This window comes from Neoarius graeffei, chromosome 11, assembly GCF_027579695.1.
Source record: "Neoarius graeffei isolate fNeoGra1 chromosome 11, fNeoGra1.pri, whole genome shotgun sequence".
NCBI lineage: Eukaryota > Metazoa > Chordata > Actinopteri > Siluriformes > Ariidae > Neoarius > Neoarius graeffei.
This window is the reverse complement of record NC_083579.1, coordinates 42,602,942-42,628,529: the sequence shown is the minus strand read 5'-3', so window position 1 is coordinate 42,628,529 and position 25,588 is coordinate 42,602,942. Positions and strand designations below refer to the sequence as shown.

At 44.1% G+C, this 25,588-nt stretch overlaps 1 protein-coding gene across 1 annotated transcript in view; it reads right to left on the bottom strand.

Moving 5' to 3' along the window:
• LOC132893656 (ryanodine receptor 3) overlaps positions 1 to 4,360 on the bottom strand; it is a 476,331-nt gene extending 471,971 nt beyond the window's left edge. The window contains exons 1-2 of the mRNA XM_060932802.1: positions 3,904 to 4,360; positions 3,647 to 3,810 (exon numbers count right to left, since the gene is read on the bottom strand). Of these exons, the coding sequence (XP_060788785.1) occupies positions 3,647 to 3,810; positions 3,904 to 4,360 (621 nt within the window). The remainder of the gene's footprint in view (positions 1 to 3,646; positions 3,811 to 3,903) is intronic.
• Positions 4,361 to 25,588: the final 21,228 nt, after the last annotated feature.

Here is a 25,588-nt window from a genome sequence, read left to right as displayed (position 1 = left end):
TCCCATGGGATCTCACTGCATGATTTATCTCATGCAACCACATTTTAGACTTTTTGCTGATCACTTCAAAGGTGACATATTATACTCCTTTTCCACAAGTTGACACAGCTCCCTGAGGTCTTAATGAAATGTCGGTGGCATGCTTTGATCAAAATACCACAAGGATAAAACACCACCTCTCCCTTCTCACCGTCTTAACACCCCTGTCCAAAACGGCCGATTGGAGCACCTGTTCCTTTAAATGACAATGAGCCACTGATCACCCCCCTCCGTCAGGCAATCAGGTAGCACTATCTTCATGAATATTCATTCACTAAAGCAGTTCTCAAGCCATGAGTGGACATACTCAGACGAAGGGGCGGGATAATTCTAATGAGCTCCACTTGTGACATACAAAGAGGAGCCAAATCTGAACGGTTTGTTGACGCACATGTTTTCTGACATAAGCAGCCCAAAATGAACTGACTGGATCATCTTTTTTCAGAGTTTGTCGGTTGGTAAGCACTCCAGATACCCAAATGTATGTGCACAAGCACTGAACAAGTGAGTTTTTCATAATATATCCCCTTTACGGTAAGATAAGACTTAGTAGATTAAAAGATTAAATGGAGGTACTACTTTGTGTTCAATTTCACTGTCAACAATGGACATTTAGATTGTTTTTTTTTTTTTTGTGCCCTATTAATGGCACTGAAAATAATGGAAACACCACTAATATGTCCAAATACTCCAGTATACAATTTGTACAGTGGTATGCAAAAGTTTGGGCACCCCTGGTCAAAATTGCTGTTACTGTGAACAGTTAAGCAAGTTGAAGATGAAATGATCTCCAAAAGGCATAAAGTTAAAGATGACTCGTTCCCTTTATATTTTAAGCAAAAACTATTTTTTATTTTCATCTTTTACATTTTCAAAATGACAAAAAAGGAAAAGGGCCCAAAGCAAAAGTTTGGGCACCCTGCATGGTTAGTACCTAGTAACACCCGCTTTGGCAAGGATCACAGCTTGTAAACACTTTTTGTAGCCAGCTAATAATCTTTCAGTTCTTACCTGGGGGATTTTCACACATTCCTCCTTTCAAAAGGCTTCCAGTTCTACAAGTTTCTTGGGCTGTCTTGCATGCACTGCTCTTTTGAGATCTACCCACAGATTTTCAATGATGTTTAGGTCAGGGGACTGTGAGGGCCAGGGCAAAACCTTCAGCTTGTGCCTCTTGAGGTATTCCATTGTAGATTTTGAGGTGTGTTTTGGATCATCGTCTTATTGTAGGACCCATCCTCTTTTTAACTTCAACTTTTTTACAGATGGTGTTATGTTTGCTTCCAGAATTTGCTGGTATTTATTCGAATCCATGCTTCCCTCGACCAATGAAATGTGCCCTGTGCCACTGGCTGCAACACAACCCCAAAGCATGATCAAGTTGGAGAGGTGTTCTCTTCCTGGAATTTGGCACCCTTTTTTGTCCAAACATACCTTTGCACATTGTGGCCAAAAAGTTCTATTTTGATTTCATCAGTCCACAGGACTTGTTTCCAAAATGCATCAGGCTTATTTAGATGTTCATTTGCAAACTTCAGATGCTGAATTTTGTGGCTAGAACGCAGGAAAGATTTTCTTCTGATGACTCTTCCATGAAGGTCATATTTGTTCAGGTGTCGCTGCATAGTAGAACAGTGCACCACCACTCCAGGGTCTGCTCAATCTTTCTGAAGGTCTTTTGCAGTCAAACAGGGGTTTTTATTTGCCTTTCTAGCAATCCAACGAGCAGTTCTTTCAGAAAGTTTTCTTCATCTTCCAGACCCCACCTTGATCTCCACTGTTTCTGTTAACTGCCATTTCTTAATAACATTACAATCTGAGGAAACAGCTACCTGAAAACACTTTGCTACGTTCTTGTAGCCTTCTCCTGCTTTGTGAGCATCAATTATTTTATTATTCAGAATGCGAGGGAGTTGCTTAGAGGAGCCCATGGCTGTTGATTTTAGGGACAAGTTTGAGGAGTCAGAGAATTTATACAGCTTTGAAATCTGCATCATCTGACCTTTCCTAACGAAGAATTTGAACAAGCCACAGCTCAATAAGCTAATTAAAGTCTGGAGCCTTGGTAAAAGTTACCTGAGAACTCAAATGTATTGGGGTGCCCAAACTTTCGCATGGTGTTCCTTTTCTTTTTTCACTCTCCAATTGTACAAAACAAAAATAATACACAAATCTTGCAGAAAACGCTGAAAAGAAATGTGTTGCCTTTACCTTTATGCCTTTTGGTGATCAGTTCATCTTCTGCTCACTTAACTATTCACAGTAACAGACATTTTTGGGGCGGCACGGTGGTGTAGTGGTTAGCGCTGTCGCCTCACAGCAAGAAGGTTCTGGGTTCAAGCCCAGCAGCGGGTGAGGACCTTTCTGTGCGGAGTTTGCATGTTCTCCCCGTGTCCGCGTGGGTTTCCTCCGGGTGCTCCGGTTTCCCCCACAGTCCAAAGACATGCAGGTTAGGTTAACTGGTGACTCTAAATTGACTGTAGGTGTGAGTGTGAATGGTTGTCTGTGTCTATGTGTCAGCCCTGTGATGACCTGGCGACTTGTCCAGGATGTACCCCGCCTTTCGCCCATAGTCAGCTGGGATAGGCTCCAGCTTGCCTGCGACCCTGTAGAAGGATAAAGCGGCTAGAGATAATGAGATGAGATGAGACATTTTCGGGTAGGGTGCCCAAACTTTTGCATGCCACTGTATATTATATGACATTTATCAACCACGGTTAATATTCAAATATCTGTTGATTAGAATTGAGGCTTCAGCCTTTCAGAGAAAGTTTTCTCTTCCTTTCCCCCTTCTACATGGCCTGTTCAAGGCGGGAATCTTGCGCCTTTATTCCGCCTTGCGTTCTGTATAAAAGGTCTGAATGCAGAACAGGGGTATGTGTTGTTCTGCCTCTGAGCCAGAATGGCTGGTAGTAACAGAGCCGGAATCGATGTCTGTGTAAAAGGGACAGCCGGAAAGGTGGTACAGGGGTGTGATGTTTTTGACATTGACATTCTGCTTTCCAAGAGCAGCGCAAATTCAAACGTCTCTGTCTACAGTGTTGATGGTCCGCACACCTTTTGGCCTCAAATATCTTCCTACTTCTTTTCACTTTCTCCTCCAACATGTTTCTGATTACGCAAACATGCTGCTTGCACGAGTTTCTCCAATCTTCTCTTCCTTGTTACATTTCACTCTCTCTCACTCTCTCTCTCTCTTTTCCATTTGTGAGTGCAATTTTCTGTAACAGACCTTCCCCCCCCAACAACCCGGCTTGGCTAAAGGACACAAACATGTCATATAAATAAAATTCCCCACTCGACCCTCCTTCAGGCGCTATTTTTCCCCTCAAGCTCAGGTCTTCTACCAGAGACCTGGGAGTTTGAGGGTCCTGTGCAGTATCGCTGTTCCTAGGAATGCGCTCTTCTGGACAGAGATGTCGGATGTTGTTCCTGGGATCTGTTGGAGCCACTCTCCCAGTTTGGGGGTCACTGCACCGAGGGCTCCTATCACCACCAAAACCACTGTTGTCTTCATCTTCCACATCTTTTCTCGCTCTTCCTTCAGCCCTTGAGACTTCTCAAGCTTTCCAAGTTTCTTTTTCCTGATGTTATTGTCACTTGGTACTGCCACATCCATCACCACAGCCTTGTTCTCCAGTTTGTCCACCAGTATCATGTCCGGCTGGTCAGACATTATCAGATTGTCCAGCTGTATCTGGAAGGCCCACAGGATCTTAGCTTGGTCATTCTCAACCACCTTTGGAGGTGCGTCCCACTTTGACCATGGGACTTCCAGTCCATACTCGGCACAGATGTTTCTGTACACTATGCCAGCCACTTGGTTATGGCGTTCCATGAATGCTCTTCCTGCTAGCATCTTACACCCTGCTGTTATGTGCTGGATTGTCTCAGGGGCATCTCTGCACAGTCTGCACCTGGGGTCCTGCCTCATGTGGTAGACCTCGGCCTCTGTCGATCTTGTGCATAGGGCCTGTTCCTGTGCAGCTATGATTAGTGCCTCTGTGCCATCTATCAGTCCAGCTTTATCTGGCCACTGGTAGGATTCTTCAATATCAGCCACTTCTATCTGCCAGTGGTACATCCCATGCAGTGGTTTGTCTTTCCATGATGGTTCCTTTTGCACTACCTTCTTAGGCTTCTGCTGCCTGAGGTATTCACTAAGCACTTCATCATTCGGGGCTATCTCCCTGATGTACTCGTGGATCTTTGTTATTTCATCCTGGATAGTGGCTCTGATGCCCACTAGTCTTTGGCCTCCTTCATTCCTCTTAGCGTACAGCCTCAGGATGCTGGACTTGGGGTGAAACCCTCCGTACATTGTCAGGAGTTTTCTTCATGTCGGTGGCCTCTATCTCCTCCTTTGGCCAGCTTATTATGCCAGCAGGGTATCTGATGACCAGCAGGGCATAGGTGTTGATGGCCTGGACCTTGTTCTTCCCATTCAGCTGACTTCTCAGGACTTGCCTTACCCTCTGTAGGTATTTGTCTGTCACTTCTTTCCTAGCGGCCTCTTCATAGTTGCCATTTGCCTGCAGGATTCATATATATATATATATATATATATATATATATATATATATATATATATATATGTATATGTGTGTGTGTGTGTGTGTGTGTGTGAATTATTTAATGGAAGTGATTCCATGATGCTCAGCAACTTTGCTTGTGTTTGAAGAGTGGTATAAATGTGATGGCTAACAAAAGCACCTCACCACTCAGTTCACGCGTTGTTTTGAAAGCAGAGCCGGTATGTTCGGGGTATTCATATTTCTGACATATAGATGCTTCACTCAAGACGCTGACACTATGTCTTTGGTTGTGTAACAACGGCTCGCAATGTAAAAGCACATACTGCTGTGGTTTCATGCTGCCTTTATTTCGTTCAGTGAAAACAATCAAACTGGAACATTAAGGTCTTCTTTACGCCAGTATTGCAGAATATCTGAGTAAGAAGGTCTTCTGATTTGAGGTCAGACCTCTGTTCCATAAATAACAGAGCTATGAGATTATCACACCCCAAGAAACAATTGCCAGCTGTGTGTAAACAGTTTTGTTCTATAATTCTGAGGCTTGGGATTTTCACACACACACACACACACACACACACACACACACACACACACACACACCCTTCTTCCTGTGTTGCTAACATATAGAAAGCAAATAAAATGCAAATTAACTGATGTTTTTCAAGGAGGGCATTTAGATGCATAATAATAATAATAATAATAATAATAATAATAATAATAATAATAATCTGTTCCATTCACATTCCGTCCAAATTGAAGTTTGGCAGTTATAGGTTTATTCAAGCGGTCATGTAAAGAGCACAAAGTGACATCTTATTCAAATAAAGCTGTTAATGGATATCAAGAAATTCAATAAAGACATCTGGAATATAGCCCAGAGATCAGGCTATTTTAATCAAGTGCATTTCCCATTACTCTGATAGCTGTGCAAACAACTGCAAATCAGCTTGTCTCTATCTTTGGAACAAAACAGAGACTGAAAAAGGACAGCATTATGTACAAATTGCAACCATAAAAACATTCAAATGAACATTTTCCAGTCAAGAAACGTAATATCAGTCACATTAACTAAGCGTCAAATCAATCAAGCGTATATTTCTGGTGTGATGTACGTACTCGCTTGTCCTGTAGGTTGTAGGTTGGTTGGCCATCGGCCAAAAATAGTGAGTAAGTCAAAACCATAAAGGCATCTGGCGTGTGACATGAAGTCTTTGATTTTGAACACTGTGTAAAAAAAATAATTTAAACAATGTTTAAAAAAAGGGAGTGTTTTTGTACCCACTGAACTGAAGAAACCTCACTATGTACAGATTTCATATTTTCTCAGGGTCACTGCAACTCTTTATGGTCTAACTATAATATCACCAATTATTATCCAAACAGGACACTTTTTCAATGGAATAAAAACATTTATTTTTTTGCGGTCCGGTTTCCATCAAATGCTGCGGTCTGATTGGCTGGCGAACAGGTCCATATTCTATGATACGGACCCCGGTTATGGACCTCTGGCGACTCGCTCATTCACAACAACAAAAAACATAGGAGCATTTTTTGTCAACATTTATCTTTTTTTTATAAGATTTATTTATAAGATTATCAAAAACATTATACATTTTTGCCAGCATTTCTCAGGAGAATAGCATTAATTTTACAGCATGGATAGCGATAACGACAGTGTTCACAGCGAAAGCGAGTTTTACTACCCTGAGGAAGAAGAAATAAAACATTTCAGGAGAAAGCTAAAAACCTCTAACTTGCTAACGCTGAGTAAAAACATGGCTGAATCCTGAATGACTCAATTTTGTATAAATAGGGGACTACATAGGCGGCAAAATGTAGTTTTTTTCCTGCCATGGAAGTGCACTTGTATACCGAGGAGGAAGCAATTTGCATTACAGCCGTGAATGAGGATTCAAAATGGCGGCTCAGCTCGCCTCGGTTTTCCCTTTCGGGCGCTCTCGTTTTCTGTCAGAATTTGGTAAAGAAAAAAATAAATATATTTACCAGCTTAAGGTCGGTCCATATGGTGAAATACCGTGACCTCGGCCTTGAATACTGACCTTGGCCCAGAGGGCCTCGGTCAGTACTTTCAAGACCTCGGTCACAGTATTTCACGATACGGACCTCCCAGCTGGTAAATAACATCTCATCTCATTATCTCTAGCCGCTTTATCCTGTTCTACAGGGTCGCAGGCAAGCTGGAGCCTATCCCAGCTGACTATGGGCAAAAGGCGGGGTACACCCTGGACAAGTCGCCAGGTCATCACAGGGCTGACACACAGACAACCATTCACACCTACGGTCAATTTAGAGTCACCAGTTAACCTAACCTGCATGTCTTTGGACTGTGGGGGAAACCGGAGCACCACACGGACATAGGGAGAACATGCAAACTCCGCACAGAAAGGCCCTCGCCGGCCACGGGGCTCGAACCCAGAACCTTCTTGCTGTGAGGCAACAGCGCTAACCACTACATCACCATGCCACCCCTGGTAAATGACATGGAAAATTGATACCATGTTAGTCAAATTGACACTTTCTGGGAAAGTCCAGTATGTAGTCCAAGACCACATTTATTTATACATATCAAAGTCACAACGAAACAGTTAAATACGCTATAAGCAACAGTCTGCAGTCAGGATGCTCTATTTTTTTTTCCTGACTGATAGCCAACGCTCGTTAACCGATCATTAACTAATTAAAATGTACTACTTAGAATGAACGAGTGGCTGTGACTCATTAAAAAATACTAATACAACATTTTTGTCATAAGCGAGGGTTTATTTTTACATGTGCAAATAGCAACATCAACAATAGAACATGAGGGTTCACACATCATCACACACCTGCAGCACTGCAGTGCACAGATTAAAACAGACAGAATAAAACAAGCTGATCATTTAACATTTATAATACAAACCCTGGGACAGGGGCATGTGTCCCAGCTTTGTATTACCACATAATACAAAGTTGTGACAGGGGCGTGTTTACCACTGTGTTGCATCACCTCGACTTTTAACAACACTCTGTTTGAGAACTGAGGAGACCAATTGCTGTATGTAGAAGTCAGAGTGGGTGGGTGGAGCACAGAAGTACGGCAGGCCAGAACTGAGTTCCAAAACTATTTTATTTTAGCTTTCCAGCTTTAACTTTTCACACTCTCCCAGTCGCACGCGCACACACACACACACACACACACACACACACACAAGTCATCTGGTGCGGGAGAGAGCTCCCTTCCTCTGCCCTCTCTCTCCTTATATAGGGCGTGGTTGCTGGGAAGACACACAAACACAAGTTAATTCACATCAGGTGTAGTGATTCTGCCACTTACCTTCCCTGACTCCCCCCTCCGGTCACAGACCAACGCTTGACCACACCCCCACTGCCACATACCCCCACCGCCCGACTCAGGCCGGGCAGCCGTCCGGCCTGCAGCCGACTCCCCCCCCTTGACGGGAAAGAAAGTCCGCCATGACCATCTGCGCCCCTGGCCTGTGGACCACCTTGAAGTTAAAGGGTTGGAGTGCCAGATACCAACGGGTGATCCACGCGTTGGCATCCTTCATGCGGTGGAGCCACTGGAGGGGCGCGTGGTCCGAACAGAGGGTGAAAGGGCGTCCCAGCAGGTAGTAACGGAGGGCGAGGACCACCCACTTGATGGCCAGGCACTCCTTCTCTATGGTGCTGTAGTGCCCCTCACGCACTGACAGCTTCCGACTAATGTATAGCACTGGGTGATCCTCCCCCTCCACCTCCTGGGACAAAACAGCCCCCAGCCCTCTGTCCGACGCGTCTGTCTGCAATATAAAAGGGAGAGAAAAGTCAGGGGAGTGTAACAGTGGCCCCCCACACAGTGCAGCCTTTACCTCAGAAAAAGCCCGCTGGCATTGCTCCGTCCACTGGACCGGATCTGGTGCCCCCCTTTTAGTGAGATCAGTCAGCGGGCTGGTGACGTCCGAATAATTAGGTATAAACCTACGATAATAGCCAGCCAGCCCCAGGAACTGTCTCACCCCCTTTTTGGTCTTGGGCCTCGGGCAGGCCGCAATCGCTGCAGTTTTGTTAATTTGGGGACACACCTGCCCATTGCCCAAGTGGAAGCCCAGATACCGTACTTCCACCCGCCCAATCGCACACTTCTTTGGGTTGGCTGTGAGACCCGCCCGCCTCAGTGACCCAAGGACGGCCCTCAGGTGTTGTAGGTGCCGCAGCCAGTCATTACTATAAATGATGATATCGTCAAGGTACGCGGCAGCATAGGTGGCGTGGGGGCGGAGGACCCTATCCATCAGCCGCTGAAACGTAGCGGGCGCCCGAAACAGCCCAAAAGGTAGTGTGACAAACTGGTGTAAGCTGAACGGTGTGGAAAAGGCCGTTTTTTTCTCGGGATAATGGAGTCAAGGGGATCTGCCAATAACCCTTTGTCAAATCCAGTGTCGAGTAAAAGCGAGCCATGCCTAGTCGATCGAGCAACTCATCAATATGAGGCATTGGGTACGCGTCGAATTTAGACACCGCGTTGACTTTTCTATGGTCTACACAGAACCGGACCGACCCGTCGGCCTTGGGTACCAAGCAGGGCTTTGAACCGGTTCAAGGAACGAAAACGAAAACCGGGAACTTTTTCTATTTCACATGGAACAGAAACGAAACCAGAAACTTTATTATTTTTTATGTTCCGGAACAGAAACGCTTATTAAAAATAATGGTAACCGGTTAATACCGGTTTTTATTTCGTTCCTCAAAGTTTCCGTAGCCTACAAATAAAAAAGCCATTCTTCTCCTGCGCAAGTTTCTATGACCCGCTGGGGTTCACTTCCTGTGTGACGTTCGCTGACTGAATGGAGAGAGCGGGAAGGTGGACTACTATCACGTCTCCATTACTGAGTGTCTGAGCAAAGAAGAGCCTGAACGATGCAACCTCCCTATTGGCTGTTTGTAAAAATGTATCAGTTGTTGCCCTTCCCATGGGAATCATCGCGGGCTCGAGAGACGAGACCTGACGAGTTAGTTCGTTGGTAGCAGAACAAAATGTCTGGACACAAATCGGGTTTTCAGAAAAGGAAAGAAAATAAACGGAGGGTTGAAAATACAAAAAAGGAGGCAGAAAATGCAAAATGAGTTTTAAGGTAGGACAAATGGTTACTTTTCTGAGGCAGCCCGCCATGGCTGCAGGCTTTCAGTTGCGTCATTGAATGGTTACTTTTCTGAGGCAGCCCACCGTGGCTGCCTGCAGGCTTATTTATTATAGCCCATTTAGTTAAAATAGTTGATATAAAGTGTTTATAGTTATAGTTATGTGATGGTTGTCCTGATTGAGACTGGTGTTTTTTTTTTTTGGGGGGGGGGGGGGGTTGCGCGATGTTGCACCCGGGTCCAGATTAGGGCAGAACCGGCCCTGGCTACATTTCAGGTGTAGTTTGTTTTATGTATGTATGTACTTGCATAGATGTGTACTTGGTCTTCCAATATGGCGCCTAACAAAATCTCGCGGCGCGGTGACGTCATGCGGTAGCCCTCTATAGGGCCTGACTAGCCTTTGGTAACACACTAAACGAATTATCTTTCATTTTTGGCAGTTTTTCTGTTTGTGTAGATGGGAAGACATACTGAGAATCCAAATCGCCAACATTTGAAATAATAATTGTTTTGAATTATTTCTTGTCTTATTTAATGAAGGTTGTAATAGAATTAGCCTACATTTGGCTTAAGCCGGATGAGACAGAGACATAACTTTATAGCCATTTGTTAAACCGCTGACAGGGAACGTAATTAACCATTCCAGGAACGAAATTTTTTTGTTCTAACCGGTTCGGGAACGTCTATTTAATGGTGGAACCCAAAACCGGAAACGTTAAAATTCCGTTTCTGTTCGGAACGAACCAATAGGAAAAAAAGTCTGGTTCAAAGCCCTGGTACCAAGACCACCGGGCTGCTCCAGTCGCTGTGGGACTCCTTGACGATGCCCATTTCGAGCATGGCCTCGAGTTCTTCCCGAACCACTTTTTTCTTGTGTTCGGGTAGCCTGTAAGGGCGGCTACGCACTACCACCCCCGGGGGCGTCTCAATGCGGTGCTCTATGAGGTCGGTGCGGCCGGGCAGGGGCGAGAACACATCAGAAAATTCGGTCTGCAACTGGGCAACCTCCGCGAGTTGTGTCGGGGAGAGGTGGTCTCCACAGGGGACCAGAGAGGTACGCGATGCCAATACTCCCTTTTGAACCTCCGGCCCCAGCTCCGCCTTCTCCGGAACCACCGACACCAATGCCACGGGGACCTCCTCATTCCAGAGTTTGAGTAGATTGAGGTGGTAAATCTGTAGCGCCCCACCCCTGTCCGTTCGCCTCACCTCGTAGTCAACATCCCCGACTCGCCGTGTGACCTCAAAGGGTCCTTGCCACTTGGCGATTAATTTGGAGCTCGATGTGGGCAACAGTACGAGTACTTTATCTCCCGGTGTGAACTCCCTAAGGCGCGTACCCTTGTCATACAGGCGGGTTTGCCGTTCTTGGGCCTGCCGCAAATTCTCCTGGGTTAGGTGCGTGAGTGTGTGGAGTTTTGCGCGCAGGTCAATAATGTATTGAATTTCATTTTTACTTGGTGAAGGTCCCTCCTCCCAATTTTCTCGCAGCATGTCTAAAATGCTGCGCAGCTTACGCCCATATAACAATTCGAACAGGGAGAACCCCGTGGAGGCTTGTGGGACCTCTCGCACTGCAAACAACAAGGGTTCGAGCCATTTATCCCAATTACGTGCGTCCTCGCTTACGAATTTCTTAATTATATTTTTGAGGGTGAGATTGAATCGTTCGACTAAACCGTCCATTTGTGGGTGATAAACGCTGGTGCGGATCGGCTTAATACCTAATAACCCATAAAGTTCGTTCAGTGTTCGTGACATAAACGAGGTGCCTTGATCAGTCAGAATCTCTTTCGGGATTCCAACTCGGGAGATGACGTGGAAGAGTGCTTCCGCAATACTGCGTGCTGAGATATTGCGAAGAGGCACTGCTTCCAGGTATCGCGTTGCATAGTCCACCAGAACTAATATAAAGCAGTACCCTTGTGTTGACCGATCTAATGGCCCGACGAGATCCATCCCAATTCTTTCGAACGGGGTCTCGATTAATGGTAGAGGGCACAAAGGCACTTTTGGAATGGCCGCTGGATTTACTAACTGGCATTCACAGCATGCCGTACACCACCTACGGACATCGCCGCGAATTCCTGGCCAGTAGAACCGGGCCATTATTCGGGCTAGTGTTTTATCCTGCCCTAAGTGTCCAGCCATGGGATTAAAGTGAGCCGCCTGGAATACCAATTCCCGGCGGCTTTTTGGAATCAAGAGCTGCGTGATTTGTCCTTTAGTCTGAGTGTCCTGCGTCACTCGGTATAATCTATCCTTCATAATAGAAAAATAAGGGAAGGACGGGGTGGCGTTTGGCTGGAGCGTTTGACCATCGATTACTCTCACTTGGTCAAACGCATGCCGCAGAGTCTCGTCTCACGACTGCTCTAACGGGAAATCCATGAGGGATTCCCCGAGAGAGGGAGGAGGAGCCTGCGGCTTCTCACTCTGACGCGGAGATGACGTAGACGTCTCTGTGACAGCTGCTCCTGCCAAAGCGACACCGGGACCTCCCCTTGCTGAAATACAGCAGGACCCACTCTTTACTAAATGACTCATTAATGCCCCGAATCCCGGCCAATCAGTCCCCAAAATTATCGAGTGGGTGAGGCGAGGATTAACCGCCGCCTTTACTCTAAATTTTTCCCCTCTGAAAAAAATGTGGACTGACACTAAAGGGTAGCTGTGAACATCCCCATGCACACACAACACCTTCACCCCCTGTGCTCCCCCCAATGCCTCGTCTTGCACCAGGCTTTGGTGGATTGAGGTCTGATTACAGCCAGAGTCCACCAAAGCCTGATATGTATCCCCTTGGATACTCACCGGTATGCGATACGCTCCGGCCCGATCAAGGGCGGCTCCTGGCGCGTCGGGGATCTGAACCACTGTGCCCACTTCCATCACCGAGCACTGCTGTTGGAGGTGGCCCAGCTCCCCGCAGCGCCAGCAAACCGGCCCGGGCTTTCTCTCTGCACCGGTACTCTGGGGCTCACTCACCTGGGGGGGGAGAGACAGACACGGAAGTGGGAAACGGGAGGACACCGTGGGTGCAGCGGACCGGCTGTGAGGGAGCCGGCCCCCGCCTCCGCGGTGGGGGAACGGGGCGAGGACGAGACACAGAAGGGGAGGGGGAGAGAGAGAGAGAGGAAAGAAGCGAAGAGGGGATCTGTGATCCTGCCGCGGGAACAGCCGCCAAATGATCCTCTGCCAACTCAATGGCCTGATCCAGCGATGCCAGGCGATGGCACTGGACCCACTCCGCTGTTCCTTTGGGAAGTTGTGTGATGAACTGCTCCAGTGCCACCAGGTCGACGACTCCCTCGGCATCGTGGTTGTCAGCCCTCAGCCACCGCCTGCAGGCGTCCCGGAGTTGCTGGCCAAACACGAACGGGCGGCCGACCTCCTCTAGGAGCAGAGCGTGGAGGCGCTGACGATGTTGTTCGGGTGTGCGCCCCACACGCTGGAGGATGGCCCAGCACAGGTCCGCGTAGACCAGCCAGCTGTCGGCGGGGAGCTGTAGCGTGGCCAGCTGCGCCTCGCCCATTAGCAGGGGGAGGAGGCGCGCCGCGTGCTGTTCCACCGGCCACCCCGAGGCTTCCTCTGCTTGTTCAAATAGCATGAGGAAGGCCTCGGGGTCGTCGTGCGGGCCCATCTTCGTCGGGGTGAGGTGGAGTGGGCCCGCAGCAGTGAAGATGGTGGCCCCCGCTGACACGAGGAGGTGCCGGAACGCCTGACGATCTTCCTGTTGCGCCAGCACCAGGGCCTTGAACCGTTGTTCTTGCTCCTTTCGGAGGGCGAGCAGCGCCTGGTGCTGGCTCTGTTGGGCCTTGGTGAGGGCGTGGATCAGGTCTGCGAAGGGGGAGGACTCCATGGGGCTGTTCTCTTCTGTGCTCGGCTCCCGGGTTTTGGCACCACTGTAGAAGTCAGAGTGGGTGGGTGGAGCACAGAAGTACGGCAGGCCAGAACTGAGTTCCAAAACTCTTTTATTTTAGCTTTCCAGCTTTAACTTTTCACACTCTCCCAGTCGCACGCACACACACACACAAGTCATCTGGTGCGGGAGAGAGCTCCCTTCTTCTGCCCTCTCTCTCCTTATATAGGGCGTGGTTGCTGGGAAGACACACAAACACATGTTAATTCACATCAGGTGTAGTGATTCAGCCACTTACCTTCCCTGACTCCTCCCTCCGGTCACAGACCGACGCTTGACCACGCCCCCACTGCCACACTGTAGTTTTGAAAGAGAAATGTTGTCCCATTCTTGCCTGATATACGATTTCAGTTGCTCAACAGTTCGGGGTCTCCTTTGTCATATTTTGTGCTTCGTAATGCACCAAATGTTTGAAATGGGAGACAGGTCTGGACTGTAGGCAGGCCAGTTTAGCACCCGGACTCTTTTACTACGGAGCCATCCAGTTTTAATATGTGCAGAAAGCGCTTTGGCATTGTCTTGCTGAAAGAAGGAAGGCCTTCCCTGAAAAAGATTTTGTCTGGATGGCAGCATATTGCTCTGAAACATGTGTATATCATTCAGCATTAATGATGCCTCCCAGATGTACAAGCTCCCCATGTCATGTGCACTAATGCACCCTCATACCATTACAGACGCTGGCTTTTGAACTGTGCACTGATAACAAGCCGGATGGTCCCTCTCCTCTTTAGCCTGGAGGACATGGTGTCCATGATTTTGAAAAATAATTTCTACTTTTGATTTGTCAGACCTCGGGACAATTTTCCACTTCGTCTCAGTCCATCGTAAAAGAGCTCGGGTCCAGAGAAGGTGGCGATCATCATCATCATGTCTTCCCTCTTGGCACATGATCGGACATTTTTTTATTTTTCAAGAATTATTATTGTAGCATTTTTCACAAATTGCTCCTGTCATTTCACCGGTTTGTTTACATTCTGAGCGGAAATGATTTTGTGGGACATTTTGGATCAAGTTTTTCTCATCTCATCTCATTATCTCTAGCCGCTTTATCCTGTTCTACAGGGTCGCAGGCAAGCTGGAGCCTATCCCAGGTGACTACGGGTGAAAGGTGGGGTACACCGTGGACAAGTCGCCAGGTCATCACAGGGCTGACACATAGACACAGACAACCATTCACACTCACATTCACACCTACGGTCAATTTAGAGTCACCAGTTAACCTAACCTGCATGTCTTTGGACTGTGGGGGAAACCGGAGCACCCGGAGGAAACCCACGCGGACACGGGGAGAACATGCAAACTCCGCACAGAAAGGCCCTCGCCGGCCACGGGGCTTGAACCCGGACCTTCTTGCTGTGAGGTGACAGCGCTAACCACTACACCACCGTGCCGCCTGTATCAAGTTTTTATTTATCAAATTTCCAAAAAATAAAAATGCTCTACTTCTCAAAATCCAGTGAATGTGGATAGAATAAAACAGTTATTCCACTCAATCTCGTCGTACATGGCTTATAGCCGACTCGGTGAGCTATCAGCTCATGTACGACTCAATTTCGTGGAATAACTGTGTGTGTTTTATATATATATATATATATAAATAATGATAAAAATTAATGGGCCAAAATTCCTTTTACTGGTTAAACGGTTAACTATGAATATTATTACATTATTACAACATTATTACCAGTTAATTATGAACTAGTCTGTAGCCACTGAGGGAAGAAATTTTTTAAGTGTAAAATAGTAGGTTTTTTAATGACAGATCAAGCAATATACTGTGATGATTGATGAAATGAACTGTTTCCTCCACAAACATCATATAGCTTACTTAGAAAGAACAGAGAACACACACACACACACACACACACACACACACTGCACAGGCACTCATATGCTTTTCGTTATGTATTGCATTGCTTTTTTATAAGTATTAAGTTAAATGGAAACAAACGCTCAGAAGGCAGAAACTATAATCGTTCAAGTATGAGAAAACCTATTCTAGTGATGATGAGTTATATTATCTTGGCAAATATAATACACAATTAATAATAAATTAATAAATTATTACATATTTTATGTTTCGCTGTTTTGTCCTTCTGCAGTTGGCCCTGGATTATTAAAAGGGGCCATTAATCCTGCAGGTCTTCTTTCCTCCTCTGGACATAACATGGTTTTAAAGGAAGTGATATGTGTAACAAGATAGCATGTCAATCATATTTACTTGTGTTTATTAATTTGGTAGAATGCAGTCTCAGGTTAAAACTGAAATCTGGCAGTACAGGGACTTGAACTCAAACACACTTGCTTTCAATAGGACAAAAGCCTAATTCACCCTCCTGAGCCAACACTCATACCATACCACTGACCCATCATGTAATCTGTCAAGATATTTGTCTTCGGTATCAACAACCATCATTCTGGATAACCAGTGATGGCTGACAGCTGCGTCAACTGATGCCAATCGATTGCTGCAGACATTAGACTATAGTCATTCAGCATCATCAGTTGTACTAATGAAATCAGAAGTCATCATCTGGGATAATGGGATCTCTGACTGGCCCATGTCTTCAAAGCAGCTTTAATTATTTGAAGAATGCAGCTACCAAAATTTTGATTATTTTATAGTGAAATTCATTCAATATTGAAAAACTATTTGCCCACTCCTGTGTACTAGCAAGAATAAATTTTAATACAAATTAACTATTTAGCTCTCAAATGATTAGTACTAATCAGAAAACAGAAATACAGTCCTGTGCAAAAGTCTTGTGCACATGGAAAGAAATGCTGTAGATCAAAAATGGCTTAAAAATAATGAAATTAAATGTTTCAACATTTAAAAAAATACTACAAACAGCAGTGAGCCATAATAAATGAAGCAAAGTCAGTATTTGGTGTGAGACGACCCTTTGCTTTAAAAATAAAATAGCAGTCTCAGGTACAATGAGTGCAGTTTGATAAGGAAATGAGCTGGAGGTTTTACTGAGCATCTTACAGAACCAGCCCCAGTTCTTCTGGACACTTTGACTGTCACACTCGCTTCTTCATTTTGTACCAAAACCCAGCAGCCTTCATTATGCTTTCTTGTTTAATCTGAAAAGTGCTCTCTTATGGAATATGCTGCTCAGATACAAACATTTTTTTTCTGTAACGTTTAATTTTGTGTGGCAGCACGGTGGTGTAGTGGTTAGCGCTGTCGCCTCACAGCAAGAAGGTTCTGGGTTCGAGCCCCGTGGCCGGCGAGGGCCTTTCTGTGCGGAGTTTGCATGTTCTCCCCGTGTCCGCGTGGGTTTCCTCCGGGTGCTCCGGTTTCCCCCACAGTCCAAAGACATGCAGGTTAGGCTAATTGGTGACTCTAAATTGACCGTCGGTGTGAATGTGAGTGTGAATGGTTGTTTGTCTCTATGTGTCAGCCCTGTGATGACCTGGCGACTTGTCCAGGGTGTACCCCGCCTTTCGCCCGTAGTCAGCTGGGATAGGCTCCAGCTTGCCTGCAACCCTGTAGAATAGGATAAATGGCTACAGATAATGGATGGATTAATTTTTGCCGGAAGAACATTTTGAACTCTAAAATGTTTTTGTACTGACTTGATAATGTAGAAGTCATAAAATAGAAATGTATAACAAAGTATGTATGGAAAAATAAATAGCGGGCCTAAGACTTTTGCACAGGATTGTACTGTATATCACTTTAACCCTTGTGTTGTCTTAAGGGTCACAAATGACCCACTACTATGTTTAACAACAGGGGAAAAAAAATTTAATGGTATTTTTTCTATTTGAAATTTGATGACTTTTCATAGAGTGACCCCAACATTAGTAAAAAATGAAACGCTAGCTGTGGTCATATTTCCATGACAGCTGTACACAACTAGGGTAGAAAGATTGTCTTGGGGTCAATACCCAGCAGCTATAAAACCATTTATACACCACACACACACACACACACACATACACACACACAATGAGAAACTAATACTTCGTTTACACGTAGCCAGGTATTTATGAAAACGGGTATATTCTCCTCCCCGTACTAGAAAATAATTCCGTTTACACAATGCTCAAAAACAGCCAGGGAAGGCTGTCAAAAACATATCAAACAAATAGAAAGCCAACCAGAGATCTGAAAGCCAAGGAGGCGGGACCGTCAGATCACAATGCTAAAACTCTGTTTTCTCCATAACACGGAGAAAACTCCGTTTTCCACTATTTACACGCAGGCATGAAAACGGAGTTTTCACAAATCTCCACTTTGCCCGGAGTTTTCGAAAGCAGCCGTTTTCAGTGACTGAAACCTCCATTTACGTGTAAATGATGGGTGCAACCGCATAAATAAATATCCGTTTTTGGGCAATTCCATGTAAATGTCAACCTCACCATGCAAAAATAAAGCAACATGTAATACATCAAAACCACTCCCAGAGATATCACCTAGGCCTGTATTTTACAGATGTGAATAAGTTGAACCAATTTGTCACAAGAATTGTTCCCTTCGCCTTAATATGTCAGTCTTTCTTATAATGTAAAACCCAAGCTAAAATCAACTTTGATCATGTACAATTCTATATTATTGCCACAAGCCACAGAAATGTATGCTAAAATCTACAAAACAGCAAAACAATAGCCATCCTAAATATTATTTAAGAACTTTGATAGTTTTAGCTGATATTTAGAGAGTTTTTCAAAGGGTTATGGTGGTTAAATTGCTGATTTTCTAAACATATGCCATGTCTATTTCAGACGCGTCACATCCATAACGGAATTTCGTCACATCCATAACGCTGACTTTTCCTTCCGAAACTCTGCATAAAATACAAAATATTTTAAACAAAAATTTTTTAATATTCACCTTGGACCCCTCTATCAAATGGATATCTCCATTTCGACATTAGGTTTACAATTTCACAGAGTTTGATAAAAATGTACAGTCACCCAAGAAAAGTGATACTTTTTCTGTCACATCCATAAAGCATCTTTTATTGGCATTTTCTGGCATGCCCTAGATGTACTATGGGAATTGTTCTTGTTCTATCACTTCTCCAGTATGGTACAGCCTTAAAATATGCAACACCTGTTTAAATACTGGGCGACAATAAAACATGCACTGGGTCATTTGTTGCCATTTTGAGTTCAAGTGTCACGTCCATAACGCTGGAATTGCTCTTTTATAGATACCCGGCTACGTGTAAACAGGGTCTGAGAGTGTGTGCTCCTGATTGAGCTCTCTCATATCCTCCCTCTATGGCCCCACACATGACAAGTTCAGACAAAATAAAAAGAATTTCAGATAAAATAAACAATTCTTGAAAGCATTATTTACTAACAGGGAACGCTTATATCTGCAGTACCCCAGTTCTCTTTTTGCCAAAGTCATGAGTATCCGTTTCAGTGCCCACCAAGTCACAGATCTGATTACGTCAGGTGTCCTGGAGGAAGAAGAGAGCAATGATGTGGAACAGGAGGAGGTATCAGAAGAAGAAGAAGAAGATGGGGAAGAGTACAACCCAGAGCACGACTCATCATCATCATCGGAAGAAGAAATCCCCCAAGCTGATAAAGAAACATTTTTGCCAAAGATCAGCAAAATAGCACGGTCCTTGTCATCAAATAGCAACCAGCATAAAATGTCAGAACAAAATGTCATGAAGATGAGCCCAGGGTTCACAAGATATGCTGTTTCCAGTCAGCGCTTGTGAAAGCTGTTCAGGGAGCTGAATCTTGCTCGGTTCCATGTGAGGTTGCAGCTGGGGCACGCAAGACGAGGAGATGCTAATTCTGCCCCCCCCCAAGCCTCCCCAAAAAAGGACTGTAAAACAAACACGATGTGCCCGACATGTAAAAAAATATATCTGCAAAGTGCATGCACACACACTGTCCAACTGTCCCACATGTGCTAATTAGATTTGATATGTTGCCAAAGGTTGTAGTTCTTGTAGTTATACAGTACTGTGCAAAAGTCTTAGACGCACTTTTTCATACAAACTTCGTTATAGATTTATATTTTATGACTTCTACATTATCGAGTCAGTACAAAAACATTTTAGAGTCCAAACGTTTGTTTCCCAGCGCAACACTGACAGTTACAGGAAAAAAAATGTATCTGAGCAGCATATTACACAAGAGTCCACTTTTCAGATTACAAAAGAAAGCATAATGAAGGCTGCTGGGTTTTGGTGCAAAATGAAGAAGCGAGTGTGGCAGTCAAAGTGTCCAGAAGAACTGGGGCTGGTTCTGTAAGATGCTCAGTAAAACCTACAGCTCATTTCCTTATCAAACTGCACTCACTGTACCTGAGACTGCTATTTTTTTAAAAGCAAAGGGTCGTCTCACACCAAATATCGACTTTGTTTCATTTATTATGGCTCACTGCTGCTTATAGTATTTTTTTTAATGTTGAAACATTTCCTTTTATAATTTTTAAGCCATTTTTGGTCTACAGCATTTCCTTACATGTGCACAAGACTTTTGCACAGTACTGTACACTGTGGTTGTATTGATACTGTTATTATAGTTAGTTATTATTTCCCTTCAATACAAGAAGACAGAGTCATCTATATCCCCCACCCTATATACCAACTACCAAGTTCCAAGATATTGTCACATTTCTCAAGTTCTGCTGCAGGGAACCAACCCTACCTCTTTACACTGACCTCAGCAGCCCATGGTATAAGCCCAGCGGACCTTTGGTCCAGGTGAGCTAAAAATAAAAATTTCTCACATTTCTTAGTATCAGAAGGCACATATACATTACTTAATCAACACATATACCAACTTTCAAGACCATACCACTCATCGTTTTCAAGTTCTGCTCTGGAAACAAAACCTACCCCTAAGACTAACCTGAGAGACTAAGTCTGAAATTGTTTCCATGGAAACATGAAAAATTAAAATTTCTCAAATTTCTTAGTATGAAAAGGCACATCTACATCACCTTGTTTACATATATACCAAGATTCAAATCCGTATCATGAATAGTTTTGGATATGCGCTCCGGAAACCAACATTGCTCTTAGAAACTATAACCCCGATTCCAAAAAAGTTGGGACAAAGTACAAATTGTAAATAAAAACAGAATGCAATGATGTAGAAGTTTCAAAATTCCATATTTTATTCAGAATAGAACATAGATGACATATCAAATGTTTAAACTGAGAAAATGTATCATTTAAAGAGAAACATTAGGTGATTTTAAATTTCATGACAACAACACATCTCAAAAAAGTTGGGACAAGGCCATGTTTACCACTGTGAGACATCCCCTTTTCTCTTTACAACAGTCTGTAAACGTCTGGGGACTGAGCAGACAAGTTGCTCAAGTTGTTCTTGTCTAATGTAGGATTCTAGTTGCTCAACTGTCTTAGGTCTTTTTCGTCGTATCTTCCGTTTTATGATGCGCCAAATGTTTTCTATGGGTGAAAGACCTGGACTGCAGGCTGGCCAGTTCAGTACCCGGACCCTTCTTCTACGCAGCCATGATGCTGTAATTGATGCAGTATGTGGTTTGGCATTGTCATGTTGGAAAATGCAAGGTCTTCCCTGAAAGAGATGTCGTCTGGATGGGAGCATATGTTGCTCTAGAACCTGGATATACCTTTCAGCATTGATGGTGTCTTTCCAGATGTGTAAGCTGCCCATGCCACACGCACTAATGCAACCCCATACCATCAGAGATGCAGGCTTCTGAACTGAGCGCTGATAACAACTTGGGTCGTCCTTCTCCTCTTTAGTCCGAATGACACGGCGTCCCTGATTTCCATAAAGAACTTCAAATTTTGATTCGTCTGACCACAGAACAGTTTTCCACTTTGCCACAGTCCATTTTAAATGAGCCCTGGCCCAGAGAAGACGTCTGCACTTCTGGATCATGTTTAGATACGGCTTCTTCTTTGAACTACTGTATAGACTTTTAGCTGGCAACGGCGGATGGCACGGTGAATTGTGTTCACAGTTAATGTTCTCTGGAAATATTCCTGAGCCCATTTTGTGATTTCTAATACAGAAGCATGCCTGTATGTGATGCAGTGCCGTCTAAGGGCCCGAAGATTACGGGCACCCAGTATGGTTTTCCGGCCTTGACCCTTACGCACAAAGATCCTTCCAGATTCTCTGAATCTTTTGATGATATTATGCACTGTAGATGATGATATGTTCAAACTCTTTGCAATTTTACACTGTCGAACTCCTTTCTGATATTGCTCCACTATTTGTCGGCGCAGAATTAGGGGGATTGGTGATCCTCTTCCCATCTTTATTTCTGAGAGCCGCTGCCACTCCAAGATGCTCTTTTTATACCCAGTCATGTTAATGACTTATTGCCAATTGACCTACGGTAATGAGTTGCAATTTGGTCCTCCAGCTGTTCCTTTTTTGTACCTTTAACTTTTCGAGCCTCTTATTGCCCCGTCCCAACTTTTTTGAGATGTGTTGCTGTCATGAAATTTCAAATGAGCCAATATTTGGCATGAAATTTCAAAATGTCTCACTTTCGACATTTGATATGTTGTCTATGTTCTATTGTGAATACAATATCAGTTTTTGAGATTTGTAAATTATTGCATTCCGTTTTTATTTACAATTTGTACTTTGTTCCAACTTTTTTGGAATCGGGGTTGTAAGTCAAAATCTATTTTGTATGTAAAAATTTGAAAAATACTTTTTTTCAAAAATCTAAAATAGCACAAAACACCAGTTCACATGCTGCTTGATATGTATACAAAGTTTCATGAAGATATCTTCAGTAGTTTTAAAGATATGGCCCAGAAACAAAAGCGTGACCAGACGGACCCCACTTCTATATCTCTCACCAAACTTCGTTTGGGCGGGGGATAAAAATGCACTCCAAAACTACTTTCTGCAATGTTCTGCTGCACTGTTAAGATTTACAAGTGCCATGTCTTGTTTAAAAAAATATTTGTACACCTATGCAGGTACCTTTATCAGTAGTAGGAATCATAATAAACCTCTACTTTAGTAAAGAAAACAGTTATGATAGGTGTGTTGCAAGAAAAGTGAGTGGTGTTCACTGATTAAATGCAGTCTTTCTGTACTGTGAGGAGGGAAAACCCAGAAATTCATGAAGTTTGTGATGAATAACAGGTTGTTTCTTATTTTGAGGTGTGAGATTAAATGAAGCTGCTTTATTTTAGGGGATTAGTGAAGGCAGGTCATTTTTGACCCTTAGGACAAGGGGAGTATACAGAATTCTCAGCCTACACAAGGGTTAAATATGACCCTCCGCCTGGTGTCATCTGCTAGAATTACAGTTTAAGAGGCTGTAGTTCATCATTTCATATAATAAGAGTTATTATTTTTTTCGCGGTCCGGTTTCCATCAAATCCTGCGCTCTGATTGGCTGCCGAGCAGGTCCGTATCCTACGATACGGAACCCAGTTACGGACCCCGGTTATGGACCTCTGGCGACTCGCTCGTTCACAACAACAAACATAGTAGCAATTTTTGTCAACATTTATTTTCGCATTTCTCAGGAGAATAGCATTAATTTTACAGCATGGATAGTGATAACGACAGTCTTCACAGAGAAAGCGAGTTTTACTACCCTGAGGAAGACGAAATAAAAGAAAACATTGCAGGAGAAAGCTAAAAACCTGTAACTGTTGCTAACGCCAAGCAAAAACATGGCTGAATCCTGAATGACTCAATTTTGCATAAATAGGGGACTACATGGGTGGCAAAATGTAGTTTTTTTTCCTGCCATGGAAGTGCACTTGTATACCCAGGAGGAAGCAATTTGCATTACAACCGTGAATGAGGATTCAAAATGGCGGCTCGCCTCGGCTCGGTTTTCTCTTTCGGGTGCTCTCGTTTTCTGTTAGAATTTGGGAAAGAAAAAAGTAAATATATTATTTACCAGCTTAAGGTCGGTCCGTATGGTGAAATATTGTGACCTCGGCCTTGAATACTGACCTCGGCCCAGAGGGCCTCGCTCAGTACTTTCAAGACCTCGGTCACGGTATTTCACCATACAGACCTCCCAGCTGGTAAATAACATCTATATATGTCATATAAAATTTGGACTTTGAAAGAAGTATTGTGTCTGAGCTCGACCTTGAACATGAAATAAAAGTTGTGACCTCTCCAGAACTTCATAACTGTATGATTTATATGATTAATTATGTCAGAATGTCAGATGAATGTTAGATGTACTGTATTGTTGAATATTGCCCTATTGTATTTGCATTATCCAAAACTGAGTGAAATACTGTGATCATTACAAATTGCCAGAATGTGGCACTGGACTTAATATTGGTCCTGGTCAGAGTCAAAATTGAAGAAAATTTGAGGAAATCTCAAATTCTCCATCCGTAACCACTTATCCTGTGCAGGGTCGCAGGCAAGCTGGAGTCTATCCCAGCTGACTACGGGTGAAAGGCAGGGTACACCCTGGACAAGTCACCAAATCATCACAGGGCTGACACATAGACACAAACAACCATTCACACTCACATTCACACCTACGGTCAATTTAGAGTCACCAGTTAACCTAACCTGCATGTCTTCGGACTGTGGGGGAAACCGGAGCACCTGGAGGAAACCCACACAGACACGGGGAGAACATCCACACAGAAAGGCCCCCGTCAGCCACTGGGTTTGAACCCAGAACCTTCTTGCTGTGAGGTGACAGTGCTAACCACTACACCGCCTTGCCATCCAAATCTCAAATTCTGAAAATCTGAATTACATTCAAGGTTAGAATTGTGCATAAGTATGCTTCTGTTCCTGGCAAATTCAACCCCATTTGCACAAACAGCACAAAACTGTTTGAGTATCACTAAAGATAATAGATAAGTCAGAGATCTGTGCCGAGTTTCCCAAAAGCATCGCAGCACAAAGATTATCATTAAATGGTAGAGCGAGCAGCACAATGAACACTCTCTCTCCTAGTTAAGATGCTCTTAGCGTTAAGAGGCTTTTGGGAAACCCACCCCCGAGCAATCTTACATTGTATAAGCTGGACAGTTTGAGATACGATAGATTCAAGCGTGAAATCCATTTCTCAGATGTCCTCTAGTGGCTGGTTGCAGTACAATTTTTTTAACCCCACCCAAACGCATTGAAGTCATGGGACCCTGCGTCAAAATACCAATTAAATTTACCGATTCCAATCATTTTTCCTCACTTATGTTCAAACATTCCTAAAGTATCCTTTCCATTAATATCTCTCCCAATATTTTTCTTTACGATAAATGCGTTTTGTACGACTGCTTTGATTTTTTTTTTCCACGCCAGGTTGTGACTGATGAGGTGCTTGACTGGGTGCTCAAAAAAGTCACTTTATTTATGATCAAATATGTTCTTTTGCCAGTGCAGTCTGTGTGTTCAAAATAACGGTGCAACCTGAGGAGGATAAGCATTCGGTGTATATTGCATTGCCATCGCCATCACTATGGTTACCACAGAAGAGAGATTTTTCACCTGTCTTATGAAAAGCTGTGCTGAGCTGAGGAGCTCTGACCTTTGATACAGGAAATGGAAGGAGCCAAGCAAAGTGAAAGTCCAACAGTGTAAAAAGCTGTTGTGACCTTAGATTCAGTCACCATGTGCGCTCACAATGGGTGAGCACAATTTTTCCATTTTTGATTTGAAAAAAATCTCTCTCGCTCAAGCGGTAGATGATAGAATTGTAAAGGTGGCTGGAGCTTTCAACAAAATATTACCAATAATGGAGCACAAGTTGATAAGATTAACCACAAAGTTGAAAATTTTCCAAGCAGTAGTTACCACCACTCTTCTACAGTATATGGTGCAGAAACCTGGAACACACCCATCACAGAAGAACATCTTTCTTCCTTTTATAAGCGCTGTCTAAGAAGAATTCTCAATATCAGCTGGATGGACCACATCTCACTGCCAATGCACTAACCAACCTCCAGTGATAAACATCCTACGAAAGAAACGACTAACATGGTTTGGCACCTTCCCGAATTACCCCTAG